Here is a 27,460-nt window from a genome sequence, read left to right as displayed (position 1 = left end):
TGACTAGCTGATATAATATCACAGATATAAATCACTACTGGCAGCCGGAAAGTAATTAACTTTACAAAATTCAGCTCCCTAAGGATCAGTCCTAACTTCCAAATGTTGCCAAGACAAGAAAGTAGAGAACTCTGTATAAATAATCATTATATCATTCCCCCAGATTCCTTCTTGATATGACATACTAAAAGCTGCTAATGTACAAATTAAGGAAGAACAATTAGCAAAGTCATCAATCATCTGCCCACACTTGGATTATCAAAATCAACTGCTTAAAATCTTCCCCCTTAGTTATGATGATTAGGACATAAAAATGTTTCCATGACATTGTTTTATAACTGGATGCTAACACTGGTGAATACTTTCATCTGATACCTTTAAAGCATGACTAAATGTATTTCTTTCCTTGAATATAATAATTAATGAATATTCTGTAAAATCAGCAGTAAAACTCCAACATCTGTAGCATAATTAAAAAATAAATGTTTGGTCATTGTTCCAGGTCCCTGGCACAGAGCTCCTGAAACTCGTAGTTTAGCAACTTTATTTTTTTTTTAAATAGTTTGTCAAGTTGGTTTCCGTATAACACCCAGTGCTCATCCCCACAAGTGCCCTCCTCAGTGCCCATCATCCCTCTTCCCCTCTCCCCCACCCCCATCAGCCCTCAGTTTGTTCTCAGCATTCAAGAGTCTCTCATGGTTTGCCCCTCACCCTCTCCCCCACTATTTTTCCCCTTCTTCTCCCCCATGGTCCTCCGTTAGCTTCCTCCTAATCCTCCTATACGTGCAAACATATGGTATTTGTCCTTCTCTGCCTGACTTATTTTGCTCAGCATAACACCCTCAAGGTCCATCCATGTTGCTACACAAGGCCAGATTTCATTCTTTCTCATTGCCATGTAGTGTTCCATTGTTTAGATAAACCACAACTTCTTGATCCATTCGTCTGCTGATGGACACTTAGGCTCTTTCCATGTTTTGGCTATTGCTGAGAGTGCTGCTGTGAACACTGGGGTACATGTGCCCCAGTGGCACGACTGGTTAGCACGCGGTACTTATACCATCTTTTGTATGCTAAGGAGCTGACTCCTAGGGGGCAGGTGCTAGACAGCCACCCGAAAGGGGCTGGTCACCCACCAGAAAAACCAACCAAGGCATTAACCAACCATGGTGTTAAGAGTTTAGAATTGATCACACTTCTCCACCTCCAAGGCTGAGAGAGAGGCTAAAGGTTCAGCTCATTTACCTACCAACAGCCAGTGATTCAATCAACTATCCTGCATAACAAAACCTCTGAGAAACCCTTCCAACACAGGGTTAGGAGTTCCCTGGCTGGGGAGCGCTTCCTGTGCTGGGGGGGGTGGGGGGAGGGCGCAACAACACCTCGACGGGACAGGGGTGGACGGTGGGGGCAGTGCACTCTGACTCCACAGGGACAGACCGTCGGGCTCTCACCCTGTATCCTTCATGTGGCTGTGCATTTCTATCCTTTAGAATAAACTATAGCAGTTAAGTATAGTGTCTTACTAAGTTGTTTTAGATATTTATTGAACCTGGTGGGTGGTCCTGGGGATTCCCAAAGTTGCTAACTTTAAGCAGGTGGTGTCACAGCGCTGGAGAGCTGTTTGGTGTCTGCAGGGACAGCACACGCTTGGTGTCGGAAGAAACCGAACAGGGGCGCCTGGTGGCTCAGTCAGTTAAGCGTCTGACTCTTGATTTTGGCCCAGGTTATGATCCCATGGGTCCTGGGATGGAGCCCTGTACTGGGCTCCACACTGACAGTGCAGAGCCTGCCTGGGAGTCTCTCCCTCTCTCTCTGCCCCTCCTCAGCTCACACATTCTCTCTCTCAAAATAAATAGATTAAACTTAAAAAGAAAAACACCAATCAATATAAAACATGCAAGCAAAGGATAGAGGATCACCCACTAGAGATATGTCGAAGATGCTCCACACCAAGTGGGCAGAAAAGACAGGTTTTCAAAGGATCCTTTCAACGTTAAGATCCTTAAGAATGGAAACGCAAACAGAAATTTTATGACTTTTCCAACTGTTCTTTCCTCAAGTTTTAAAGCATGTATACTTGAAAAAACAAAAACTAAAAATAAGACCTCTGATTCGGAGATCTAACTCTGTCATGTAAATTTTAAGGCAAATTCTACCTCCATTTGTTTTTCTATAATATTGTTCTCACCCAGGGACTGGAAGATATACGTTCAAAGCTGCTCACTGGCTGATGCTTTGCACTAGGAGGAAGGTAGTGAAGTTATTAGTAGTTAAAAAGCAGAAGCCCCAAAAGGATAGAAAAACAAAACCCAAGAAAATTCAGATTAATTTACATAATAATAATTTGCTTAACACATGGGCTCAGATGCAATCTTACATCTATCAGAAACAGAGTTAAACTACGATAATACTGACTTTTGTAAAAGTTGGTGCCTAAGCTGATGAACTCACTCTGGGACCTCACTGTATTTTAGTACACAAATACGCTATTAGCAAAGTATTTGGATCTGGCAGGAGCCTGAGAGATGTAATCCAGCAGGTTCGCCTACGATGGAAGGAACTAGCTGAATGCTGTTAGCACAACGACCCCTGGGCTCTGCGTTCAGGGCCTACTCACCTGAGTCACAGACAGTGGCAATGTCACCTGTGGTTTCACTGGCAGAGACGGCTGTGACAGGGCTTTTGTGTCCTGCCAGGCTTTGCACATAGCACAATCTGAAAACAAAGACATAAATTTGCATATGATCATTAAAGATAATCATATTCTCTCACGTGTATAGTTCCTGTCCTCAGTATAAGGACCTATTATTCAGAAGGCATTCCCAACCATATTCTTGATTGATTGCTTGATTTCAATTAGATTACAAAGTAAAGGTTGTATTTCGTGTTTAAAATTATTATAATGTAAAGATATTACCAAAATTTTTTTTTAATGTTTTTTATTTATTTCTGAGAGAGACACAGCGTGAACAGGGGAGGGTCAGAGAGAGGGAGGCAGAGAATCCGAAACAGGCTCCAGGCTCTGAGCTGGCTGTCAGCACAGAGCCCGACGCGGGGCTTGAACCCACGAACCGTGTGATCATGACCTGAGCTGAAGTTGGATGCTTAACTGACTGAGCCACCCAGGCACCCCTAAAATAGTTTTTTAAGTTTTTTTTTGAAAGACAGAGACAGACAGAGCACAAGCAGGGCAGGGGCAGAGAGAGAGGGAGACACAGAATCCAAAGCAGGCTCCAGGTTCTGAGCTGTCAGCATAGAGCCCAATGCAGGCTCGAGCTCACAAACCATGAGATCATGACCTGAGCCTAAGTTGGAAACTTAATCGAATGAGCCCCCAGGCACCCCTGAAAAGGTATTATTACAGTGCATGTTTCACACAGTAAGAACTGCAACATTAAAAACAGCTGTGTTGGAGTCAGAGCCCTCCTTCTGTACCTGTTTAGATCCCATATGATGCAGGTTCCGTCTCTGCTCACACTTATCATTATACTGTAGGGTTTGCAAACAAATAAGCTGGTTATTTCTTCTGTATGTCCATAGAGATGTATCTGGGACTCCATTTCTATCTCTGAAGGCTGAAATTTTAAAAATTCAGTAAAGTATAAGATAAAAACTATGACAAAAGTTTTCCTAGCACTGGATCTCAAAAATTAAAAAACTGAAATGACTGAAATATTCTTCTCAAGTATATCATTTTTCCTTTTTTTAATGTTTATTTATTTATTTTGAGAGAGAGAGGGAGAGAGAGAGAGAGAACACACAGGGGAGGGGTAGAGAGAGAGAGAGACAGAGACAGAGAGAATCCCAAGCAGGCTCCATGCTGCCAGCACAGAGCCTGATGCAAGGCTCCATCCCAGAACTGTGAGATCATGACCTGAGCAGAAATCAAGAGCCAGATGCTTAACCGACTGAGCCAGCCAGGTGCCCATCAAGCATATCATTTTTCAATCCATTTCAGTTCAACATTTTCCTAAAGAGTAAAACTAATTAGACCTTAAAAATCTTTTCATTGCCCATAATTTCATGAGTATGCTTTTCATTTTTTGTCTTCTTGTCTTGTCTTTGTCCAAACATGCATGTGTTTTTGCAGTTACGATAATTGCCGTACAAGTAATTTATATTTTGTATTTTAAAAATTCTCCTGTAAGTATTTTCCATTTTTGGTTGTCTTCAAAATGACCTGTCATGGTGTTATAGTATTCTATACAGTTAGAATGCCTTAATTTACTTGAGCATTCTTTGTTCTTGACAGCATACTTCCCAAAGGCCCTCTACCAATTCAGGGCGTCACCAGCGGTGGTGCTCCAGGTCCGGCCCTGTTTGTCCCTAGTTACGGCCTGGCGTTCTACGTGAGAGGCTGCAGACTGATGCTGCAAGGCCCGTGTTGGCTCACAGAGGCCAGATGTCTGTGCTGGGTCTGACTCTCGCTTTTGTTAGACTAAGCTGTTTATTGTCATAAAGTATTTCAACATTTCCACTTCAAAGGATATAGAAAAGTAGAAAGAATAAGTGTAATTGAAAGCTATATACAGACCACTCAGGTAAACTCACCTTAATATTTGATATGATCAGTTTATTTTTTAAACAGTGAAAAAAATGAAACATTGCAATCTGTATACTGCCCTATCCTAAGTCTTCTCTCGTCAGAAGTTACCAACATCCTGAATTTTGTATTTATCTTTCCCACGTTTCCCATATGTTCTACTATATGTTACCATAACCATAAACAACATGTTGTTTGGTTTTTCATGTTGACACACTTTATGTATGTGGGATTATTCTTTAGTATCTTTTGCATCTTGCCTCCTTCTTCACCATTGTTTTTGAAACATATGTGTTGCTTTATTAGCTGCTCATCTATTTTAAGTGCTGTATAGTCCCGTGTTTTATGCACATAATGTACATATCTTACACTTAAAGAATCAAGTGACCAGGCTATACCCAGCCCACATTATTCTTGGAACGACCCACTTCAGCTGTGTGGCATGGGCTTCTGCTCAGCTGGGACACGTGACCCTCAAGCGAACACAGTCACAGAGATGAGATGTGCTTTCCACGAGGCCCAGAGTTCTGAGCCCCCGCTGTCTCTCTGACTGGGACACTCCCCGCAGGGCCAAAGGGACCCCTGCCCGGAAAGGCCCGGGCCCCTCCGTGTTCCGCTTGAACTCTGCAGCATGGTCTGTGCTCCGAAGTCACGCATTCCAAGTCTCTGAATGTTTCCCAACCTTTACGGCAGTCAAGGTGGCTTTGAATCGCATTTCTCTTATAATAACCAAGTTTAACTTTTTCACATATTCATTTCCTTACTTGTAAATCTGTGTGCCTGGTTTTACGTATCTGTGGCTACATTTTTAAAAAATCACTTGGAGGAGTTCCTCTACTTGTGGGAGAGAACAGACGACCCACTGGGACCACCCTCTCAGTCTACAGACACCTTAGCCCAAGTCAATCCTTGAGATTGGACTCCCAACCCCCGCCCCAAGAATTCTGACCCAGGCTGTAATGCCAGGCAAGAGGTTGTCCCGTGGGACTCATCCTCATGCTCAGGGACCAGCCTTTGGAGAAGGGCCTCCCTGGGCCTCTCCAGCCCTGGGTGTTGTTCTCCATTCCTCTCACAAGAGCATCACAGCATCAGTGTCAATACTCCAGATTGATACTGTCCTTGAGGCCAGAGCTTCCCTCTGCTTATGTACCTCTCTGGCTTGGGGGTTTTATACTAGCGTGTTAGCTCTTTGATGCTTTCATTACACACACACACACACACACACACACACACACACACACACACGTGTGTGTGTGTGGTTTTACTCCATGATCATCAATGATATTTATGGGATAAACACAGAATAGGACCCCTATAGTGGTTGTTGGTAGTTTTACAGATTTTATACTTTAAATTGATTGTAAGAGTATTACTAGATGATTCCCTGACAGGTCAGAAAATAATTTCCATGGGCAGAACAGGAATCATGGCCTACTTCATTTAAAAATTACTCTTTAATGACCTCATACTCTCTCAGAAAAACCTCCTATTTATTCTCTTGCCACCACTGATTTAGAGAAGAGAAATACATTGTCACTTACAGGACGATGATGTGGCCATACTAGTTAATTAGTGAAAAAAATAAGAGCAATCATTTTAAAATCAGTTATCACTTTTAGAAGACATTCTTCTCTAATCTATAAACAGATTATAGACAATTCCTTCTAACAAATCAACTTATTCATCCTTACGTGGAATGCATTTTAGGCTACCCTGGGAGAATCAACAGAAATTTACAAGGCTCAGAGTTAGATATGCTTCACTGGGTAAGGAATGTATTTCATAAGAACCCCTTGGAAATATTTTCTAGGGATAACTATTTTGGTCATGCCCTGCATGGCCCTCGGAGAGCCTGAATTTTGTCCCTGTTACAGCTACCACCCACAAGAACATGAGTACTTGTAGAACATGTAGCACCCTGGCATTCAGTGGGTTGGGAGAACAGAAACTGGTGACATGAGGTGCCTTCTGCTAACCTCACAGGCACCTGCTCACGATGCAGCTTTTGGGGGTGCCAAAACGATGAGGGGTCCCTGAGAAAAAGAGGCAACAACGTCTACAAAAACCCAGGTTACCTCCCCTCAAAGCAAACAGTGCTATAACCACGGAGCTAAGATGTGTTTTGGGACATGGTGTAAATTAGTTGCTGCTAATCTCATGACTTGATTACCGAATACTAGTATACTTGGGAGAAAAAGAAAGCCCTTATCAATAAAGTTGAAAAATCTACTTCTAGGTAAATACATAACTGTGGAAGGGTAAGCAACGTAAGATTTCACAAGCTTAAAGTAATTTCAAAAGCAAAGAAGCACGTCTTCCTGCATTTGCACTGTAACTGCGCTGTGCCCCCTCCGCTATGTTCGGAGCTATGCTGTGCACAACTGCTCCCATACTGACAGCCTCATCTTTTTTTTTTTTTTTTTACCTGCACTACACCGTGTTAGTGTACAATTAAAATTTTAAGTTATAGTCAGAATGGAAGTAAGGAAGAACCAAGTACAAGGCTATACCAGTGCTGGCGAAAGCAAAAGGAAATAAAACCAGAAGAGGAAGCTAGTTTTAAACAGGAGACGCTGGCGCAGTTATCGGAGTGCACACGGGCAGCTGCTCTAGTGGCAGGACCCGCGGGTGTCTGGCCGAGAAGCAAATAGAAGGGTGAGCTTAGAAGAGGAAAGTGCCGTCAGCAGCCAATATGAGAGTGGATGTCAACTTAACACCCACTGTAGGCCTTCGGGAGTGAACGGGAGACATCCCCAAAGCTCAGAGGCTTCTCTGCTTGCTTCCGCAGCATTCTTTCTGTTCGGCCTAAAAGACCTTGACCGCACCCGCTTCTCCTCCTGGCTCTACCTTGCCTCCCGACTTTCAGACCCTAAACTACACATATTGAGTACTTGCCGTCCCCCAAGTTACCATGCCTTTCTTGCCGTGTTGCTCGTTTTCTGTGCCTGAAATAGCCTTTCCTCTTTTCCCTCCTTAGTAAACCGATCCTTTCCGATCCAGCTCAAGTGTGGCTTTTCAGATTTTCTGACCTCTGGCCGCCCTCCGGGTCTGGGCGGGGTGCGAACTGTTCTTGTTCTTTGGGCGGGCGTCTACTTCACTCTCCCGCCTTCCGCGTGGCCCACCTGCACCGCCACAGCGGCCTTCGGGCTTGGCACCCCCCCCCTCGGGCTCATGCCCCCAGGTGCTGTTCCTGGCAGGTGCACGGTGGGCTTCCTAAAATGCTGGTTGGATCAAATTACACCTGCTTCAAACATTTTAATGGTCCCTTAGGCTAAAAGGCTAATAGGATACACTATTATGGTCATAGTTATACCCCAAGGATCACGCAAAGAACCTTGGCAGGAGTTTAAAACGGAATAAACTTGGACAGAAAAGAAAGAATCTAGCATCACCCCATGTTGGCAAGACCGGTTTACCCAGTAAAACATATTTAATAATCTAAGAGAGAAAACTTGTAATGGGGAGGAGGTGGGGCAGAAAGCACAAGAAAGTTCTAGAATAAAACAATTACTGAGTTATTACCCTAAACTTGCTATTTATCCTTAACAGCACCACAGAGAGTTGATTCAAGAAAGGAACAACAGTAAATTAAAAAGAACAATTGCACAATATGTCTTCTTCACTTGACTGCTTTATAATTTAAAAATCTGGAGATTCAGCAAATGGCTAAAATAAATTTCTTCCAGGAAGTGGTATAAACCAAGATGGGCTATTTGGATTTTGCTGCTGTCCAGAAAATGTAGGAAGGTTAAATATTAGACGTTCTAGGGATACCTGGGTGGCTCAGTCAGTTAAACGTCTGACTTCATGATCTTACAGCTTAAGAGTCTGAGCCCCTCATTGGGCTCTGTGCTGACAGCTCAGAGCCTGGAGCCTGCTTCAGATTCTGTATCTCCCTCTCTGTCCACCCCTCCCCAGCTCATGCTCTCTCTCTCTCTCTCTCTCCTTAAAAAATAAACAAAAAAATTTTTTTTTAAATATTAGAGGTTCTAAGCTTCCAAATTTTATAGAATCCCATGGTACACTCCTAGGCATTCAGGTCAACACTGAGAATACAGGCAAACGAGCATCACAATGTCATGAAGAAGTATAATCACAAAAGAGATCATGAATCAAAATGCCATCTGTGACACCAAAAATAAGATCTTTATAATCACTTTCAGAAATTTTCATGATCCTAAGAAACCTAAAATTAATGAGTCAGATATATGGCCTTTTATAGCTTAAGAGCTTATGTGAAAGAGATTAAAGAACAAAAGATTAGAGTGCCAACATTTTCAGTTAATCTTCTACAAACGAATTATACTTCATAAGCATTTTCCCCCCTCACGATCATGAAAATCCCAGCTCCTCGCGAAGTGCGCCCCAGGCCTACCGTGCTGCTGGTGAACCTGTTGGTGTAGGCTGTGATGACACCGCATTTGCTCCCAGTAAACAGCTGGCAGCTGTCAGGTACCCAGGCGCAGCTAGTCACCTTGGAAAGAGGACAAACCAGGCGTCACCGTGTTTAAGAAGCAGGAGAAATGTTTCTATTTCTCTGACAACTATTTAAAATATATATAACTGCAAAATTTAATAAACATTTTGCTCAAAGTGATTAAACAAGGGCCAGTGGTAATACCAGAGTATTCTGTAGCTTTAAGCCAGTTGTCTAAAGGCTGTTTCCAAGTTACAGTGTATTACAGTGTATCATCATCTAAGATTTGACATTTTTCTGCACACATGGCCGTTTGTTCCTCAGAAATTTAAAGAAAATGATCCAGGACTGACTGGATCCAAGGCTGAGTGTGTGTGCGCGATGTGTGCATGTGTGAGGCTTTACACATTTATCTGATTTTTACTTTTTTTTTCTGTTTCTGCTTCTAATGGGGAAATGGGGTACATTCAAATACAGGTATTGTTTCTAACAGTTCTAAAAACCGTTCAGTAGGAGGAAGAAAGATACGTAGAGAAGAAAATCTCAGATTATCCCTTTGGGACCATAAACCCTTCAGTCCTAACCAGGGAGGCCCTGTTCAAGGCCACTCAACTCTCTGCCCACTGAGTCTTCCTCTGGATCTGGGCACCAGCTGAACCTCCGTCCCCAGCGGCTGTGCTCCCTTATGCCCCTTCTCCAGTCCCAGCTGACCCGCAGCCCACGGCCCCCCAGGCTGCACTGCGCTGAGAAGACAGAGGGCACCGGCCACAGATCTCATCCTCTCCCTCCTTGCCTTGAGTGTCTCGGGGCTTCTCCTGATTTAGAGGAGGAAGCTCCTCACTTTTAAAGCCAGCTGCACCCCACCCCCAATGTTCCACAGAACATCTGTCCACACCCTCTCAGAATTTCAATCTCAACTTCTTCCCCGGACCTGCAAATGTGCTCAAGAGTCCGCCACCCTTCTGTCACGCTGGCCCTCCTTGACTCTCCATACGTCATCAGAGTCCACTGGCTCCAATTTTAGTTTTTTATTTTCTTTCTTCTTTTAAAAAAATTTTTTATGTATTTATTTTATTTAGAGAGACAGAGAGCGAGTGGGGGAGGGGCAGAGAGAGAGGTATACACAGAATCTGAAGTAGGCTCCAGGGTCTGAGCTGTCACTACAGAGCTTGACGTGGGGCTCAAACCCACAGACTGTGAGATCGTGACCCCAGCCAAAGTCGGACGCTTAACTGACTGAGGCGCCCCTATTTTCTTTCTTGAATAGTTCTAACTATTTGTAAGGGTTAGCATTTCGTGACTTTTATTCTTTCTTAGAGGTCTTCCAGAAGAACAAAGAGAAAATGTAATTATTTTATATATATATATATAGAATAAAACTCATTGTCTTGCAATTACCATATGGGTCCACTGAACTCTTTTATAAACCTAAGTTACAGTTACAGGGTTTTAGTAATTTTGTCTTCCCTTTAGCTCGAAACACTTTGCTATTTCATCACTACGGGAATTATTTCATCAATTATTCCCAACGATGCTAACATGAAACAAACACGAACATGAAGAATGATGGATCTCCTGGAAGGATAATGTAGTATGTGAAATGCACTGTCATCCTTTGTGGTTTTTTTTTTTTTTTTTTGCATTGTCCACAGAGTGTTGTCATCTTTCAAGAAAACACAAAGGAAGGCTGGAGACGCCCTCTGTGTCTCTGTACTCTGCTTCTAGCTTTCACTGAACACAGCTGGGAATTCAGAATTTTTTATGTTCTACTGATAATAGAACAGAGAAGAAAACTGACAGAGGACTGTGTTTCACGATCGTGAGATCAGTCAGAAGGTGCAGGCAAGGGGGCAGCAGGGCTCTCGTCTCTGATCATGAGGACACTGACCGTGGAAGTGAGATCGGAGTGTGAGTCCTCAGACAAATTTTCTCAAGCTAAGGAACTACTGCGGGAACGATATATTTCTAAGGATGAAGATGAAGTATGGTGCCCCCACCCAGGTAGCCATTTGACTGGAAGTTCTTCATCACCCAGTATTTTCCTAGAAGAATCTGGACCATCCTGTTTTGCTAAAAGGATTTATGACAGTATTCTTTTGTCTTCAATGATATCCTTGTGTGCCAAACTTTACGTGATAGAAATTACTTTTGTGATGCTCAAATTCTTACTAAAATTTCTAATAAGGCTGTTTTTCACTGTCCTTTTGCTTACTTTTGTTTTACTTTACTAGTACCCAGATAACAAAAGGTGATGACCTTTTCTTCAGGTATATTGAGGGTTAAGCAAAGGAGTTATTGCTCTCCTTTTTTTCACTGACAAAAAAAAACCCCACAAATAGCTTACTCCATTTCTCACATACTCAGGGAATGAGAAAATGTTAGGACACATGAATCGGCGTCAGGTGTTATGTAGATAAAGGAAGTTGGAAATGGTAAAAGAATTTCCCATGGAAAGAAAGTCACAGAAAGAGGGTTTAACATATGATTTACTATGGGAAAAAGTTGTGGCAGTATTGTGTGTGCGTGTGTGTGTATATACATGCCGTATATATACCATATATATACAACTGGAGATATTTTTACAACAGCGTTATGAGAGAGTAGTGGGGAGTCCCAGTTTCAAAGAGGAGGAACGAACCTCAAGTTTGGAAAGGTCTCTGCCGAAGGCGCCCCAGTAAACAAGCACGCTGGGCCACTCACACAGATCAGGGCTTTAGGTGGGCCCCGTGCTCCTTCTACCCCATCGTGATGCCTGAACACCCAGCCTGCTTCGCAGAAACCAGGTAGAGAAGATGGGACTCTGGTTCTAGAAAATGACCCAGTGACAAAAGTAACGTACGTGGCCACTGAGAAGGACGCAATGTTGATTTTGTTCCAACGCCATGCCCACAGCTGTTGCTGACTCGGTGATGGTGACTCTCTCTCAGTGAGGTACCAGGTAGAAGACAAAGGCTGGGGACACAGTCAGAACAGCAGTAGTCGGGAGGCCTGAGCACTGTGAACAAGGCCTTGTCCCGCACCATCAGCTTCTGGACTGGATTAACTACAGAATATTAAAGACCAGCTGCTACGAGTCCTGACTCCTTTTTAAAGCATTATATTTAATTAGTATTATAAAGTAATCATAAAAAAGTTTACCTGATATTGTTGAGAACTTTGTATGAAGTTTATTGGAGGCTCGCTTTGTTTACTCTTCAACCTCAAAATGTTATCAGCATATCCCCAGCTCAGAATGGCTGACCACTGAATGTCAGTACTGTTCATGCTTCTCACACCTCAAGAAGGAGAAATAAAAGTATCAGATTGCCACTGCTCAACTGTTACCGACAACCCCCCAGCATGGTGGGTTAAAAGGTGAAGTTTACATAGCAGAACATAGTATGTTTCCAGTGCAAATCATCTTTATATTCATAAGATGGACTGATTTAAATTAGTTTTATTCCTTTAATGCTGATGGGATTCTAAGAGTGGGACTGTATTCTTTTTCCCTTCTGTTGCTTTGGCTGGGCTTTGATTTAGTACTAAAATGTCTGTTAAAGAATTTTTATAAAAGACAATGATAGTCAAGCTGACTCTATTCATGTTCTATGACCTTTTTACTGTTTTTTTATTTATTTCTGAGAGAGACAGAGACAGCATGAGCAGCGGAGGGTCAGAGAGACAGGGAGACATAGAATCCAAAGACAGGCTCTAGGCTCTAAGCTGTCAGCACAGAGCCCGACGTGGGGCTCGAACCCACGAACTGTGAGATGACCTGAGTGGAAGTCGGACACTTAACCGACTGAGCCACACAGGTGCCCTGACCCTTTTACTTTTAAAAATAAATATAAACGAGGGGAGCTCAGGTGGCTCAGTCGGTTAAGCAGCTGACTTTGGCTCAGGTCATGATCTCACAGTTGTGAATTTGAGTCCTGCATCAGGCTCTGTGCTGACGGCTCAGAGCCTGGAGCCTACTTCTGTTCTGTGTCTCCCTCTCTCTATGGCCCTCCGCTGCTTGCACTCTGTCTCTTTCTCTCTCTCAAAAATAAATGTTAAAAAAAAAAAAACCCTTAAAAAATAAATAAATATAAATTAGATGCTACTTAAATAATTTCGTAGATACCACCTGCTGAAGAACCAGTATGGACAAGTATCAGGACTCGAAAGAGAACATGGCCACCCTGGAAGCAACACCTGTCCTGGGAAGGATCATTCCATCCCATCAACTGCCAGGACTTTGCACAGCAGACTTTATGTACTGAGGTTCTGCTCTTTTTCTCTTTTTCACAACATAGTTTTATGTCTTTTGGGGATAAAGATTTGGACATTCTGACATCCCTTTTCAGCACTATTCAAAATCTATGCTTGTTGGTGTGCTGAATATAGCTGATGCAGCATTAATGCCATACCCAGTACTGGCCCTGGAATTTGGATTGCTTAAGTCCCTTATGGAGAGACCACGTGCTATATTTACTGCAGCACCTAGCACAATGAGCCCACACACAGAGGAATAAAAGATAAATATCTGTTGAAAGAATCAATAGCACGGTGAAAATGCAATTTGCAGATTGGTTTGGTTTTGTTGAATATAATACCAAATGCTGACGTCAGTTTTGCAATAAAGGAACTGGAATGTACTCACTTAATATAAGCTGCTCTAAATATAAGCTGCTGGGGAAAGGAACCTCATGTCAGGAGTCTCAGGGCCTCTGAAATGCTACCATAACACCTGGCATGCAGTCGGTACTCAGTAAACCAAGTGCTCGGTGAATGAAATACATAATAGAACCGTTCCCAGTTTCTCATTCCAGCACTTACAAGAGGCACCACTTTTTTTTTTTTTTAAAGAAAAAGAAACTTTTCCTTTATGGATTAGAATAGTGAACGTTAAACAGCAGTTTGTAAGAAAATGGCTTTTTCAGCACGCATAGGCTCGACTCAAGCCCCAGAGATTGATACAGTTGGCTCAAATGGGACCCAGGCAAGTATGTTTTGAAAAAAAGCATCTCAGGCAATTCTGAGGCACAGTTTACAAGCAATAGGTAACTTGTACTTGTACTTTTAAAAATAAATATAAACTAGAGACGCCTGGGTGGCTCAGTCGCCCTTGTACAGGCCTATCCTGGGTTTAGGAGCATCCAAATGATCTCACTATATTATGCATGTAGAGCTCAGCAAAACCACACAGTTATTTGATAGAGGGGCGTGCAATCCCGCGCAGCTGTGAGCACACAACCTCACTCTCATGGGCACGCTGAGCGCTCACTCCCGCAAGGCTGCTGTGCAGCACTGTGGGCTGTCTGTGGCATGCCGGGCGCAGCAGTGAGCACACACGGTCCCTGGGCCCTGGGCCCAGCGCGCTTACGGACAGCCTGACGGGCATTTACTAAGCACTTAGAATGAGTCAGGCACTGTGCTAATCATTCCCTGCATTATCTCATTTAATCTTTACGGTAAATTACTCTGTGAAGTAAATCCTTTTGTTATTCCCATTTTATACATCAAAAGCCAGGATTCAGAAGGTTTAGGTAACTTTGTCAAGGTCAGACAGCTGCTAAGTAGCAGAGCTGGGATGCAAACTCAAGGCACTGTGCCTCCTGAGGCCGTGGCCAGATCTGTGCTGTTCCCTATACACACCTAGATACCGGCAAATCCCAAACGCATTCCACAAGGAAGCACAGTGTAATCTGAATGCACACAGCTATTAAGGGCACACTCACTGAGGGCTCTGATCGTAATGGCACATATTAGGTAGGCTGACGATCACATGTGACACATTTTACTGCATCATGCTAAGTGGTGACACCTGCTCTTTCTCTTCTGCTCAACAGGGACCAACTTCAATCCACTCATTATTTTTTAAGGGAAATTACTCACACATTTTGGTACTTTAAGTATTATTAACAGTAAATTAATTTGTAACACACCTCACAACTAACCGTAACATACTAGTGAAAATAAACTGCTGATATTACAGTAAATAAACAGATTTACCATACCCTACTAATTCACTAAACTGAGATAAAATGATACGCAGCCTCTCTTCTTACTAACAAGCATAAAGGTAATCGCTGATTCCATGATACAGACAAGGGTAAGTCTAAAGGACTGTGGTCCAACCAGCACACTTAATTTCTTTAAGTGACCTCTGCTTGGTAAGGACGCCGCTTCCTCGAAATGCAGGGCTGCCCGTGCTGGGAGCCAGCTGCGCCTCAGAAATACTGTCAAACACAAACTGTGATGGTCAAGAGGCATCTATCTAGTCCACGCGCTGGCTTTTAGGCAAGTCTGCACACGCCTGATATGAACAGATGGGTGCCCCAGTCATCCATTCTAGTGCCCAAAGCCCGTGCCTAGTAAGCAGGGAGAGTTCTTTTATATTGAACGAAATAGTTAATCACATTAACCAGGAAGTAATTACGGCACTTTTCCATGTGCTGCTGTTGGCAGATGAGCGCACAGAGGCTGAGAAAAGGATTGCTTTCCAGGCTCACCTATTTTTAAGACCTATTTTCAAGGCTGTCCTGACTTCCTTGTTTTGTTCTGTTTGAATCTCATGACTATACCTTCAGAGGTACTAGATTTGCTAGTCTCTTCTGGGATTCAAGGGCCTCAAAAGGTACATTTCTATAAAACTGATGTTTTCATCTTTTGATCATAACCACAGGATGCTTGTTCTTGGCTTTGACTCCTCCTATTTCAAATGGCACTGCCTTTGATCCCTTTTCTTCCCCCCATGTGGTATGTTTAGTTCCTACTTTGCACTAAATAACCACATGCTTGAATGATTTTCACCATGGCCTCAAAACTTAGAAATAAAATAGTAGCACAGATGAGCTGGAAACAGTCAAATCTCATGAGAGAGGTACTGAGAATGTTTCCATTTACCTTGTTCTTTGCTGTACGTCATCAGCAGACAGAAATTCTGGGACAATCCACAGATGGCTCTGGTGGGCAGAGCCTGGAGAGAACCAAATCTCTCTCCGTGGGGCTGGCTGAAGCAGACCACAGGCACCGGAGCACTGGGAGAACCCACGTACTCCCCCCACTTCAAGCCTTTTATCCACGACAGAGGGCTCTAAGAGGAACGGAAAAAGTCAGAGGTAGTAAATATAGAATGGCTTCTAACTGAAATTCTAAACAAAGGGTAAGCAACCTGATTATAAGCCCTTTGTAGGCAAGAATTATGTTCTACTTTTTTACTGCTCCATGCTTAGCGTACAGAAATCTGTGTTCCTTGTTGCTACCTGCAGGGATGAAAGTACAGAGGGAGCCCCAGTCCGCAGGCGGCTGGATCCCAGCTGGGCTGAGGGGCAGACAAGAAACAGACAGATGCACAGACAATATGTCAGGCGGTGAAGCTCTAGGAAGAACAATGGAGAAAGGGAATAGAGCAGGGACTGAGGGAGTCACTGTCATAGATAGGAATCAGGGGACTGAGGAGGGGACATCTGAGCAGAGACCTCAAAGAACAGGGAGAACAAAATGGGGCTGTTGTTTGGGCACAGGCCATCCCAGCTGGAGGGAACGGTGGACGTGCGGGTCTGAGTGGGAATGAGGCGGTGGGTACCGTGTTCCCACTGTAAGCAGATATGTGGCTCAGATCTATGTACCAGCTGCAAACAGTTGATCAGCACTGAGTATTAGTAGATGAAACTGCATTTAATACTTTTCAGGGGTGTACTATTAAATTATTTTGACATGGTAAAATAATTGATTCCAGTGAAAATAATGACCCTGGTAATGACAATTACAGTTATTTGTGAGGCTTCAAAATTTTAAGGGTTACACTGACAAATAAACATGAAACAAAAAACACAGCTTCCAACTATGAAACACAATTCTGGTGATCTGGTTTTGGTAAAATGGTACTATCATACTGATGTATTAAATTTGAATCTTACTGGTTGTATCACTTTTATTTGCGTTCAACATGCATGTGTTATATATGTGAGCTATGAGCATAAAGAATTTCCACGTGTTTTTTGTTTTTGAGAGATAGAGAGTATGTGGGTGCACACGTGCAAGTGGGGGAGGGGCAGAGAGCAAGGGAGACACAGAATCTGAAACAGGTTCCAGGCTCTGAGCTGTCAGCACAGAGCCCGACGTGGGGCTCGAACTCACGAACCCTGAGATCATGACCTGAGCCAAAGTTGGACAGTTATCCAACTGAGCCACCCAGGCACCCCTAGATTTTCCATGTATTCTACATTTAGTATATTTGAGTAACCTTATTTTAAGAAGTAACGTCAAAACAAGGTCTGTGAAAGCTGTTCTTACAATGGGTCACAGCTGACCACAGCTGGAGACATGCTGCTTTACGTCATGTCCAAGATCCTCACAACCTCCTTCCCTGGTGCCTTCGTTTTCTGCAGCAAACCTTTACAGTGTTTTACAGTTCAGTCTCCCATCTATGCTCTTTGATAATGAAGAATTTAGCTGTGGGTTTGAATCCATTTTCCTCTTAAGGCTTGCTTGCTTTGTTTCTGTAGTTCAGAGCAAAAATGATGCCTACTTTCCACTTTAAGAGGCAACACTTCGTCATTATAGTCTGGGGATGCCAAAGACATATGCAAGGTTCTCCTTTAATTGTGAACCAAACACTCACGCTTCTGGTGGAAGACGATAACCGAGACCCTGTCAGGTGTGTGAGCACTGCCACACCAGGCTCGGACTCGTCTCCAGTCCTGGACAGTTCCCCGCCTCTGGTGTGCAGGTGCCTATGGCGCCCCTGCCTTGTAAGGCTTACGCTGGGAAGAGCCCTCTGGGAGCCAGCTGTCTGAACGGAGCTCCCCAAGGCACTCTCTCTCGGGTCACTAACATGGCATTCACTCCGTACACAGCATCGCCGTTAGTGTGTGCCCGTGTGCTCACTGGTGAGCGCACACCTGCAGGGGGCCCTATTCACTGGGGTGTCCGTGGAGTCTGGGAAAAGGCCTTACATCTCTGGAGTTTGATCGGTTTTTGCCGAATTCTATTCAAATTCAAATGACATACCGGGTAGGTAATTTCTTTGACCTGCTCTCGGGTGTCCCTGAAAGCAAACTGCACTAACAGCCCCACAGCAGCGGGGAGCTCTCCTTCGATGTTGAGCTTAGATCCGGATCTGCTCGCGTGGGCCGACTGGAACAACTGGCGAGGGGTCTGGCCGTAGGTTTTTATCATGGTTTCCAGGGCCCGCCTCTGGACAGGGTCTTCAACGGCAGACACATCCATTCCAAAATACGTCTGAAGAGGAAAAAGGAACGAGAGGTATTTAAAAAGTGAGACTGGCAATGACACCGACGGGGAAACAACTTGTTTTATTCTCTAGGTAGTATACTCTTCTCTATTTCAGTGGAAATGGTTTTTAATTGTGTTTGATCAGTTAGTGATGATGAATGGTCTCGATGAGATAAGAAGTCATCAATGTTCCTGAATGGGTGAATGAAAATCATGTATCTTGATTGAATCAGGGTGCTAACTGTGTATGTTTATAAAACTGATTTTTAATTTAAGACCAAAGAACATAAGACTTCATTTATCTGCACTGCAGAGGAAATCATTAATAAAGTAAAAAGGCAGCCTACTGAATAGGAGCAAATACTTCCAAGTCATATCTCTAATAAGGGATTAATATCCAAAATATACAAAGAATTCCTACAACTCAACAGCAAAAAACAAAACAAAGTAAAACCTGATTTAAAAAATGGGCAAAAAATCTGAATAGATATTTTTCCAAAGAAGACATCCAAATGGCCAACAGACACAGGAAACAAGGCTCAACATCAGTCATCATCAGGGAAATGCAAACCAAAACCACAGTGAGCTGTCACCCCACACCTGTTAGAGTGGCTGGTACCAAACAGCCAGGAAACAAGTGTGGGTGAGGAACCTTTGTGCCTTGCTGGTGAGAATGCGAACTGGTGCAGCCATTATGGAAAATAGTATGGAGGTTCCTCAAAACATTAAAAATAGAAGTACCATATGATCTAGAAATTCCACTTCTGGGTATTTATCTGAAGAAAACAAAAACACTGATTTGAAGAGATGACTGCACCCCCATGTTCACTGCAGCATTGTTTATAATAGCCAAGCCATGGAAACAACCCATGCCCATCAATGGATAAGTAGATGAAGAAAATATGATACACACATGAACATTATTCAGCCATAGAAAAGAATGAAATCTTGTGACAACATGAACAGACCTTGAGGGCATGATGCTAAGTGAAATAAGCCAGCGAAAGTCAAATACCATATGATCCCGATTATATGTGAAACCTAAACATACAAATGAACAGGCAAAAAACAAAAAACTGAGCTCAGAGATACAGAGAACTGATTGGTGGTTGTCAGAGGTGATGGGGAGGGGGAGGGTGAAATGAATTAAGGGGGTCAAAAGGTGCAAACTTCTAATGATGAGATAAATAAGTCCTGGGGATGTCATCCACGGCATGTTGACTGCCGTCAGTAACACTGTATTGCACATCTGAAAGCTGCTAAGAGAATAAATCTTAAAAGTCCTCATCACAAGAAAAAAAATTCTGTAACTCTGCTTGGTGATGGTTGTTCACCAGACTGTGGTGCTCATTCCACATTACATACAAATACCGAATCATTATGTTGTACATCAGAAACTAAGATAATGTTACATGTCAGTTATGTCCCAATTAAAAAAAAAAGGGGGGAACCAAATGAGGTTTTTCTTTGGACTGATTGGTCTTTTCAGTGAGGACTCATGAAGACATAACGAAGATGCTCAATTAAGCTGATCCAAAATAACAGCTTCTATAGGCAGATTAGCAAGTGGAGGCATTTTTTCTGTAGCTGCCTCTCAGGTACTGGTCAGAAGACCAGAGTCAAGGGGTTATTCAAAATCATTTCAGGCAGTCAACAAAATGGAATGAGGCAATGTAACTTTCAGCTTATGGCCACACAGGGGCGGAAGAAAAGTAGAGGACCTGGCCCCACCCCCATTTGATCACCTTGTAGAAATGAGGACTAGAAGTTCAAAGCCATTTGTATCAGCCTGAAGTTACCTGATATCCAATACTCTTTTGTTCTTCAACATTAATATGCTCAAAGAAAGAGTCTGATTCATCTTCTCGGGAGACACAATGGCTGTCTCAGGATGTCACAGGATGGTTTTTTGTGGCTAACTCACGCAGGGGCCAAGGGCGGGCCAGCCCAAGATGGGCTGCTTTGGCATATCGATTATTTTAAATAAAAGTTAACTTAAGAGACAGGTTGTGCAAGAAGGAGACCCAGACCCTCCTCTGTCCCCCTCTGAACAGAAAAGGTCCCCTCTGATAGCAGGAAGTAAAGAGACATCCTTATCACCAGAGATGGGAAATTTAGAGCGGAGAAGGTGGCATAAACCACCCTTGTTACTTTTTACTAACCTATTACCCCGGGCCAAATTCTGTTTAGAACTTACTAATTGAAGCTCCCAAACTTATGTTTTCTTCGTCTTGTCAATCCCACACAGATTTATTGTCCCTTTGTCTAGAAAGTATAAAAACTGCCTACCTCAGTCTTAACTTTCATTATTGAGTCTCTGTGTGCACATAATTAAACGTTGAGGGGTTTTTTCCCCTCTTAATCTGTCTCCTATAAATTTAATTCCTGCTCCAGCAGGAAGACCCTGAAGGGAAGCAAAAGAATTTTTCATTCCCTTTACTCACACATGCCATCCTGGAGATGTCTATGGATCTCGACGATGGAGGCATATTTTCTTACAGATATAGATATTAGTAAGGAGCCTGGATTTTTGAGGTCTATATGTCTCCTTGTTTTCCTGGGCTGAAGAATCGGGACTCTGAACACTAGTGTCCCTGGAACCCAAGCCAAGTCTTTCTGATTTCCGTCGTAGGCACAAGAGCAGCACATCTATGCCTTATGCCTCCTTGGAGAGGATGAATTTAAGCCTGACTTCCTGCCCCTGTGTTTGCTCTGGAGGCTTTCACACACACTGAAAGTGACTTGAAGCTGGCGGAGAGAAGGCTATGGTGTCCCTTGGCCATCTTGGTGAGGCTGTCAGTGGAGGCGGGGGGACAGCTTCCTCTCCCCTGCAGGAGGTGGAAGACTGGATAAGAAACAATGCCAAGTATCTCTTTTTGACTAAAACATTGTAAAGAGGGTGGCATCTTCCATGCTGTCATCCTTCTTAGGACATGAAGCTGGAGAGAAAGGGGGTCAGGGCAATAATCAGACTGGAAGAGGTTTGCCACAGCCCTGTTCTTTCTCCCTCGGTGTTGGAAAAGAAAAAACTTTGTGTACAATGTAAAATTATTGAAAAAAATCATTTGTTTTAGTGATGTAGAGGAAAAGGCAAAAATGAAGTTAAGTACGACGCTGGCAGGTAGTTCAAGTGCCGTGAAAATTCCAGGCTCTTTAATGTAAAGAATGCAACACATTTGTCCTTTGTGTTGTCCTCCCCTAGAGTCGGATGGGGAATGACATGCATTTCCTTCCTCACCCTGCAAGCCAGCCGTCAGCAGCTGGGTACAGATCTGTCATGTTTGTGCAGACCCATTTGTACAGCGTAGCTTTTAGCAGGTAATCAGGCATAGCCAATTTCATTACATATGTAGACATAACATTTCTATAAATGCCAAAATAAAATTTCAAAGATTCTTCAGAAGTTAAATAATCTTCAACACTACTCCCCTCACCATCACTGCCACCACAAGGGATCAAATACTTGTTACAAGTGCTTAGCTAAGCATGGTCATTCTTTTTATTATTATTTTAATGTTTATTTGAGAGAGAGAAAGGATGCAGGGAAGGGGCAGAGAGAGAGGGAGATACAGAATCCGAAGTGGGTTCCAGGATCTGAGCTGTCAGCACAGAGCCCAACGTGGGACTCGAACCCATGAACTGTGGGATCATGACCTGAGCTGAAGTCAGACGCTTACCTGACTGAGCCCCCAAGGCGCCTCTCGGGATTATTGTTTCTAATAGCAAACAAATACTAACTAAATATCTAACAACAGGGATGGCTAAATAAATTACTGTATGGCCATCCTACGGAACAGTGCTATTAATAGAAATGGACTTATATATATGTAAAAAAAAGTCTAGAAGGTGGTTTTGATATTTATCTCTAGATGGTGATATCAAAGTTGATTTTTAAACGTCTTCCTTTTGCAGTCTGTATTTTATACATTTTTCTAACAAGGCACAAATACTGTTTCTGCAGTAAAGACAGATGATGCCATTTCAAAAGAGAACACGCTTAGAGGACAGTGTTCAGGAAAGAGTTAATGTAGCAGGCCTGAACTGCTCTCCACGGAGAGGCCCACTGCAAGGCTGGCCTTTGGCTGCTACACGGGAACACAGGTTTCTGGAGAGTTCCCACCATTTCCTAGCTGGTAAGAGGGGCTCTCTGTGCCTCACCTGTTTGCGCAAACAATGTGCTTCTACTGAACACCTGCTTTCCTTCTGGGAGTCTGGACTTTGGGTACGTGTGAGAGAGAGGACTTATGCGGCCGGCTGTCAATATAAACCCTGGGCTCTGAGTATCTAATGAGCCTCCCGGGCAGAAGACAGCACACATGTTGCTGGAGGAAGTAAGCATGTTCTTCGAGATCTTTTGGGAGAAGGCTCTTGGAAACCTGTGCCTGGTATTCTCCGGCTTTGTCCTATACATCTTTTCCTTTTGCTGATTTTGTTTTGTATCTATCACTGTAATAAATCTTCTGTCAGTCTGACTATATCTGGGTCTTTAAGTCCTCATTCAACCTGGGGATGGTCCTGAGGCACCCCCAGTGGATAGACAGCCTCTTAATTTTTTCTCTTAGTTATTTTTAAAGAGCTGAAATCTAAAACCTGAGGAGTCTTGTGGTAACAGTTTAATGCTACTGCTCATTCTCTTTGATTTTAAAAAAACAGCTTAACAGCTATCCCTTTATTCAGGCTCTGCCTTATAGAAATGCATATTTTTAAAAGAGTCACTTACAGCAGGATGAAAAACATTGATGGCTTGAACAGAAGCCTTCCCTTTTTGCTTATATCCAAATACCAAGTCAATCCATTGACAGATGTTCTGGGACACGTAGTCAGACTCTAGAGCCTGTCGATGAATGAGGATAAAAAGACGGGGATCGTTACGTGCCCAAGGAGGGAGGTTGACGTGATTGACCCGCTCACCATTCTGACGCACACCAAAATCAAAACCTGGAAGAGAAGATTAACATTAATGCTTATCTCCCCCAAGCATGCTTCATTCAGCCCACTGAGCAGGGTTGTAAGAGTTCCCAGAATCAGACATATGTCCTATTACCAGGAAGAGAAGAAGCAAAGAGAATAGTAACATCACTGTTCATTTCTTACTTACCTACTGATGGAGCTACGTGGGTGAATGTTATCCTAATTTCAGATCTTCTAACTTTATCCTTCTACCACTTTATATCATATTGAAAAAACAGCAGAAAATCACTGCCCACTAATTTCAATATTCCACTTACAAAAACTTCTAATGTATTAAGTGCTTAAATATCTACTCCTTTATAAACTTGATTAAAATCAAATTGAGGCTTTGTATAAGCATTTTTGAATTATTGGTGTTAACATTATAATAAATTTAAGACTTTATTTAGTAAATATTAGCATTCTGTAGTTTAAAAAATTCAAGTCATACAAAGTTTACACATTCCTAAATGAACTACTAACTTTATGGTGAGTCCAGAGGTCTGTCCTGACATCATTTCTACTAAGCATCCCTGTGGACAACCCAATTATGCCTGCACATTGAATAAGAGCATTCTTCTAGGATGAAGATAAGCTGTTCTCTGATTGTTGGGTAGGGAAGCAAAAACCTCACAAGTGTTTATTTTAAAAAACTGTCCTAAAAGAAATGTTACAGAAATGTGTTTGTGCTACCTTTTATGGACAGAAAATCTGGATACCATAACAGAATAAAAATGAAAAAGGATCTCTTCAAAGCTGATTACGCTCCATATAAAATTAAGTTGCTGTCTGTCTCCTTCTAGATCTTGTGAAAACAGATCTCGAAGGACAGTCGCTAATTTTGGAAGTATTTTGAAATGATATGGTATGAAATAGAAACCAAGGGCTTATATGAATTAACACGGGGTGAGGGCGGGGGTCCTCTGGGAAAGCTCAGTTCATCCTACAGACAGCTACAGAGAGATTGAAGACAACTGGCCAGGAATCTACAGACTCTGTGTGAGCAGCGTCCAGAGAAGCAGCAGGGATTTACTGACTTCTCAATAGTGAAGGAGGCACCTAAGGGCTGAGCTAGGGAGGGACTGAGAGCAGAGGGTCTGCATAAATCCAAATCATTCCCAACTGTCAATGCTCTGGGGGCACATCACAAGTTGGGGACATCACAGGGAGATGACTGGAGGTATGAGGAAAGGCTATGGGAATGCTGATATGAAATGATGATGTACATTAGAGCAAACTATATTTTCCAGAAATAGCTATACCAACACTTGCTGTGTTGCACGCTTTTCCAGAATCTTGCTCCTTCCCCATCAAGCGGCAGTCTATGCCCCATTCTTCTGAATGTGGGCGGGCACTTGTGACTGCAGTAGGAGTGCCACCACTTGACTGCCAAGGTTAGAAGAGGCCACGCAGCTTCCGCTTGTCTCTCTCGGGACACTTGCCTTTGGAACCCTGAGATGACAAGTCAAATGTCCAAGGCCATCACGCTATGAGGAAGCCCAAAGCAGTCCACGTGGAGAGACCACATGGAAAAGCATGGGCACTACATAAAGAGAGATGCCCGCCAGCCTCCAGCTGTTCTGATCCCCTGTCTGGTCCAGCTCCGGTCAATGTGAATGCGGATCCTGAGCCAAAACCCCTAAACGCACTGGGCTGAGCTGTTCCTGAATTTCTGACCTCCAAAACCTGTAATGATAATAAACTTATTGTTGTTTTGAGGCACTAGGTATTGGAGTTATTGTTATGAAGCCACAGATAACTGAAACGTACATATAAGAAACCAGGGACAGACAAAACAAGCGTGGATTTAAATGAGTCCCAAACTGCAGGTGTTGACAATTCACAGAGGCCTTTCTCACTTGGGCAACGTTGTAAAACGTGCTCCAGGTAATTAGCGACGTGGGTTTATTAACTACTCTCCAAACAGCTCCAGAGAGGTGAGTCAGTACAGAATGCAATTCCAAAGTAATTTTCCTGACTTCTCTAAAGCTATAACCGTCAATTTCTTTTTTTTTAATAGTTTTTTTTTTAATTTTTTATTTATTTTGAGAGAGAGGGAGACAGTGTGAGCAGGGGAGGGTCAGAGAGAGAGGGAGACACAGAATCTGAAGCAGGCTCCAGGCTCTGAGCTGTCAGCACAGAGCCTGAAGCGGGGCTCGAACTCACGAATCATGAGATCATGACCTGAGCCAAAGTCAGACGCTTAACCGACTGAGCCACCCAGGCGCCCCTATAACCGTCAATTTCATATATTCTTAAAGGTCACATAAAAATATGGAATTAAGTGGATGTGGGGGGGAGGGGGGATGGGCATGGAGGAGGACACTTGTGGGGATGAGCACTGAGTGTTATGTGGAAACTAATTTGACAATAAACTATTTGTAAAAAAAAAAATACAGAACATAAAATAACCTAAAAAATATATATATATGGAATTAAGTAATGCAGGAAAATGACCCACAATTCTCTTAAATGGTAACCTGATCTTCTATTAAAAAACAGGTATGGTTAGGCAAGATTGTTGGGTCACTGGCATCATAGAAAATTTGATTTTATCCTCCATGATTCTTTTTGGTATTAGATGATTTTGGTTAGGGTGTTTTATTTCTAACTTGGTCACTCCTCATAAAATCATTGAGATTTTAGCTAACTTACACTGTGCTCTCAATAAATTCATAACTTAAAAAAAATTTTTTATGTTATTTTATTTTTGAGAAAGAGAGACAGAGCATGAGCAGGGAGGGGGCAGAAAGTGAGACACACACAGAATCTGAAGCAGCTCCAGGCTCTGAGCCATTGGCACAGAGCCCAGTGTGGGACTTGAACCCATGGGCGGTGAGATCATGGCCTGAGCCAAAGTCAGATGCTCAACTGACTGACCCACCTAGGTGTCCCAATAAACTCATAACTTTTAAAAATAATGAGCATATTATAACCTTTGCAGTCAGAAAAAAGAATAAAGCAATGTCTGTAACAAAATAAAAATACATGTTTACAAATACCCTTAATAGTTAAAAGTTACCCATTTTCCACACATATTTAGTCCTATAAAATACTTAAAATTTTCAAGCTCTTTGGAAATAAAATCATACACTTGATAAATAAAGGTATTTCTCTTATTTGGGGATTCAAATTGTAGGACTTTAAAAAGCTATTTTTATTTTTAGAAAATTATAAAATAAGCACAGAAATATAAATTAGAAATGTTTTACATACCTTCACGGTTGACTAAGAATTCTGGAAGATAAAAAAACTCTGGGATAAGTTCTTTGACATCAGTCATGGACTCAAAAGATGAGAGGCGCCAAGTTGTATTTGTAGAATGAAAAGTTCTGTCTGGAATGTCAAAACTTTGATCTACAAAGAAATACAAGTAATAAAATTAAGACACAAAGACCTTATTCCATTTGAAGCTTGTTATAATTAATTTACTTCTGCTACTTCCAAAAGATTAAAGTGATGTTCATTTTTTTCCCCATAGTTAAAAGAGGTTATTCATGTTCTGGAAAATAAATATTTCTATACATGATTTGAGACCATATTATAGCATTTTAAATCTGTATTATGTTTTCCTAGTACATATAACTGGATGGACTTATATCATTTATTTGTTTAACTGATTACTATCTGTCCACCCAAGAAGAATTAAAGTCCCATTAACAGCAGGGGTCTGGGATATCGCCCAGTGCATACTAGTGCATACTAGGTGCTTGATAATGATTTAATTCTTGAATGAATAATAAAGAAGGAAAACTAAAGTTCAAGCAGGTAAAATAATTTTTTCCCCATCAGAAAGCAAAATTATTCCTTTACCTTTAATCATTAGGACTCGTTTTTCTTTTTGACTTTTAAAAAAATTTATTTTTAATTATTTTTTAAATGTATAATTATTTTTGAGACAGAGACAGAAGGGGAGTGGGGGAGGGGCTGAGAGAGGGAGACACAGAATCAGAAGCAGGCTCCAGGCTCTGAGCTGTCAGCACAGAGCCTGACGTCAAACTCATGAACTGTAAGACCATGACCTGAGCCAAAGTTCGACGCTCAACTGACTGTGCCACCCAGGTGCCCCTGGACTACTGTATTATCTTTTTTCTTTTTTGGTGGAGGGAGGCATTGCTTTTTAGAAGTTGCAGCTCTAAGCTAAAGAATGAAGTACAGTTTCCTATAAATGCAAATGAAACTAAGCACAGTCACTCCTTTGTTAAGCTTTTCTGGTGTAGGCTATTAACAGTCGAGAACTGAATCTGATTCTGCCTTGTTTCGGCCACGAGTTCTGAGACTCTGTAGGCACAGGGCAGGCCTAGAGCAGTAAGTGGTAGCCAAAGGCCAGCCCCTGAAAACACTGG

At 42.5% G+C, this 27,460-nt stretch overlaps 1 protein-coding gene across 2 annotated transcripts in view; it reads right to left on the bottom strand.

The window, feature by feature from the left end:
• LYST (lysosomal trafficking regulator) overlaps window positions 1-27,460 on the bottom strand; it is a 170,490-nt gene that overhangs the window by 6,857 nt on the left and 136,173 nt on the right. For both annotated transcript variants that reach the window (XM_039247155.1, XM_039247156.1), the window contains exons 43-50: window positions 26,331-26,471; window positions 22,885-23,102; window positions 17,940-18,170; window positions 15,831-16,020; window positions 12,102-12,238; window positions 8,922-9,020; window positions 3,439-3,578; window positions 2,621-2,718 (exon numbers count right to left, since the gene is read on the bottom strand). In XM_039247155.1, coding sequence (XP_039103086.1) covers window positions 2,621-2,718; window positions 3,439-3,578; window positions 8,922-9,020; window positions 12,102-12,238; window positions 15,831-16,020; window positions 17,940-18,170; window positions 22,885-23,102; window positions 26,331-26,471 — 1,254 coding nt within the window. The remainder of the gene's footprint in view (window positions 1-2,620; window positions 2,719-3,438; window positions 3,579-8,921; window positions 9,021-12,101; window positions 12,239-15,830; window positions 16,021-17,939; window positions 18,171-22,884; window positions 23,103-26,330; window positions 26,472-27,460) is intronic.

Source organism: Hyaena hyaena, unplaced genomic scaffold (assembly GCF_003009895.1).
Source record: "Hyaena hyaena isolate Hyena2069 unplaced genomic scaffold, ASM300989v1 scaffold_288, whole genome shotgun sequence".
NCBI classification, from domain to species: Eukaryota; Metazoa; Chordata; class Mammalia; order Carnivora; family Hyaenidae; genus Hyaena; species Hyaena hyaena.
This window is presented reverse-complemented; position numbering and strand designations above follow the sequence as displayed.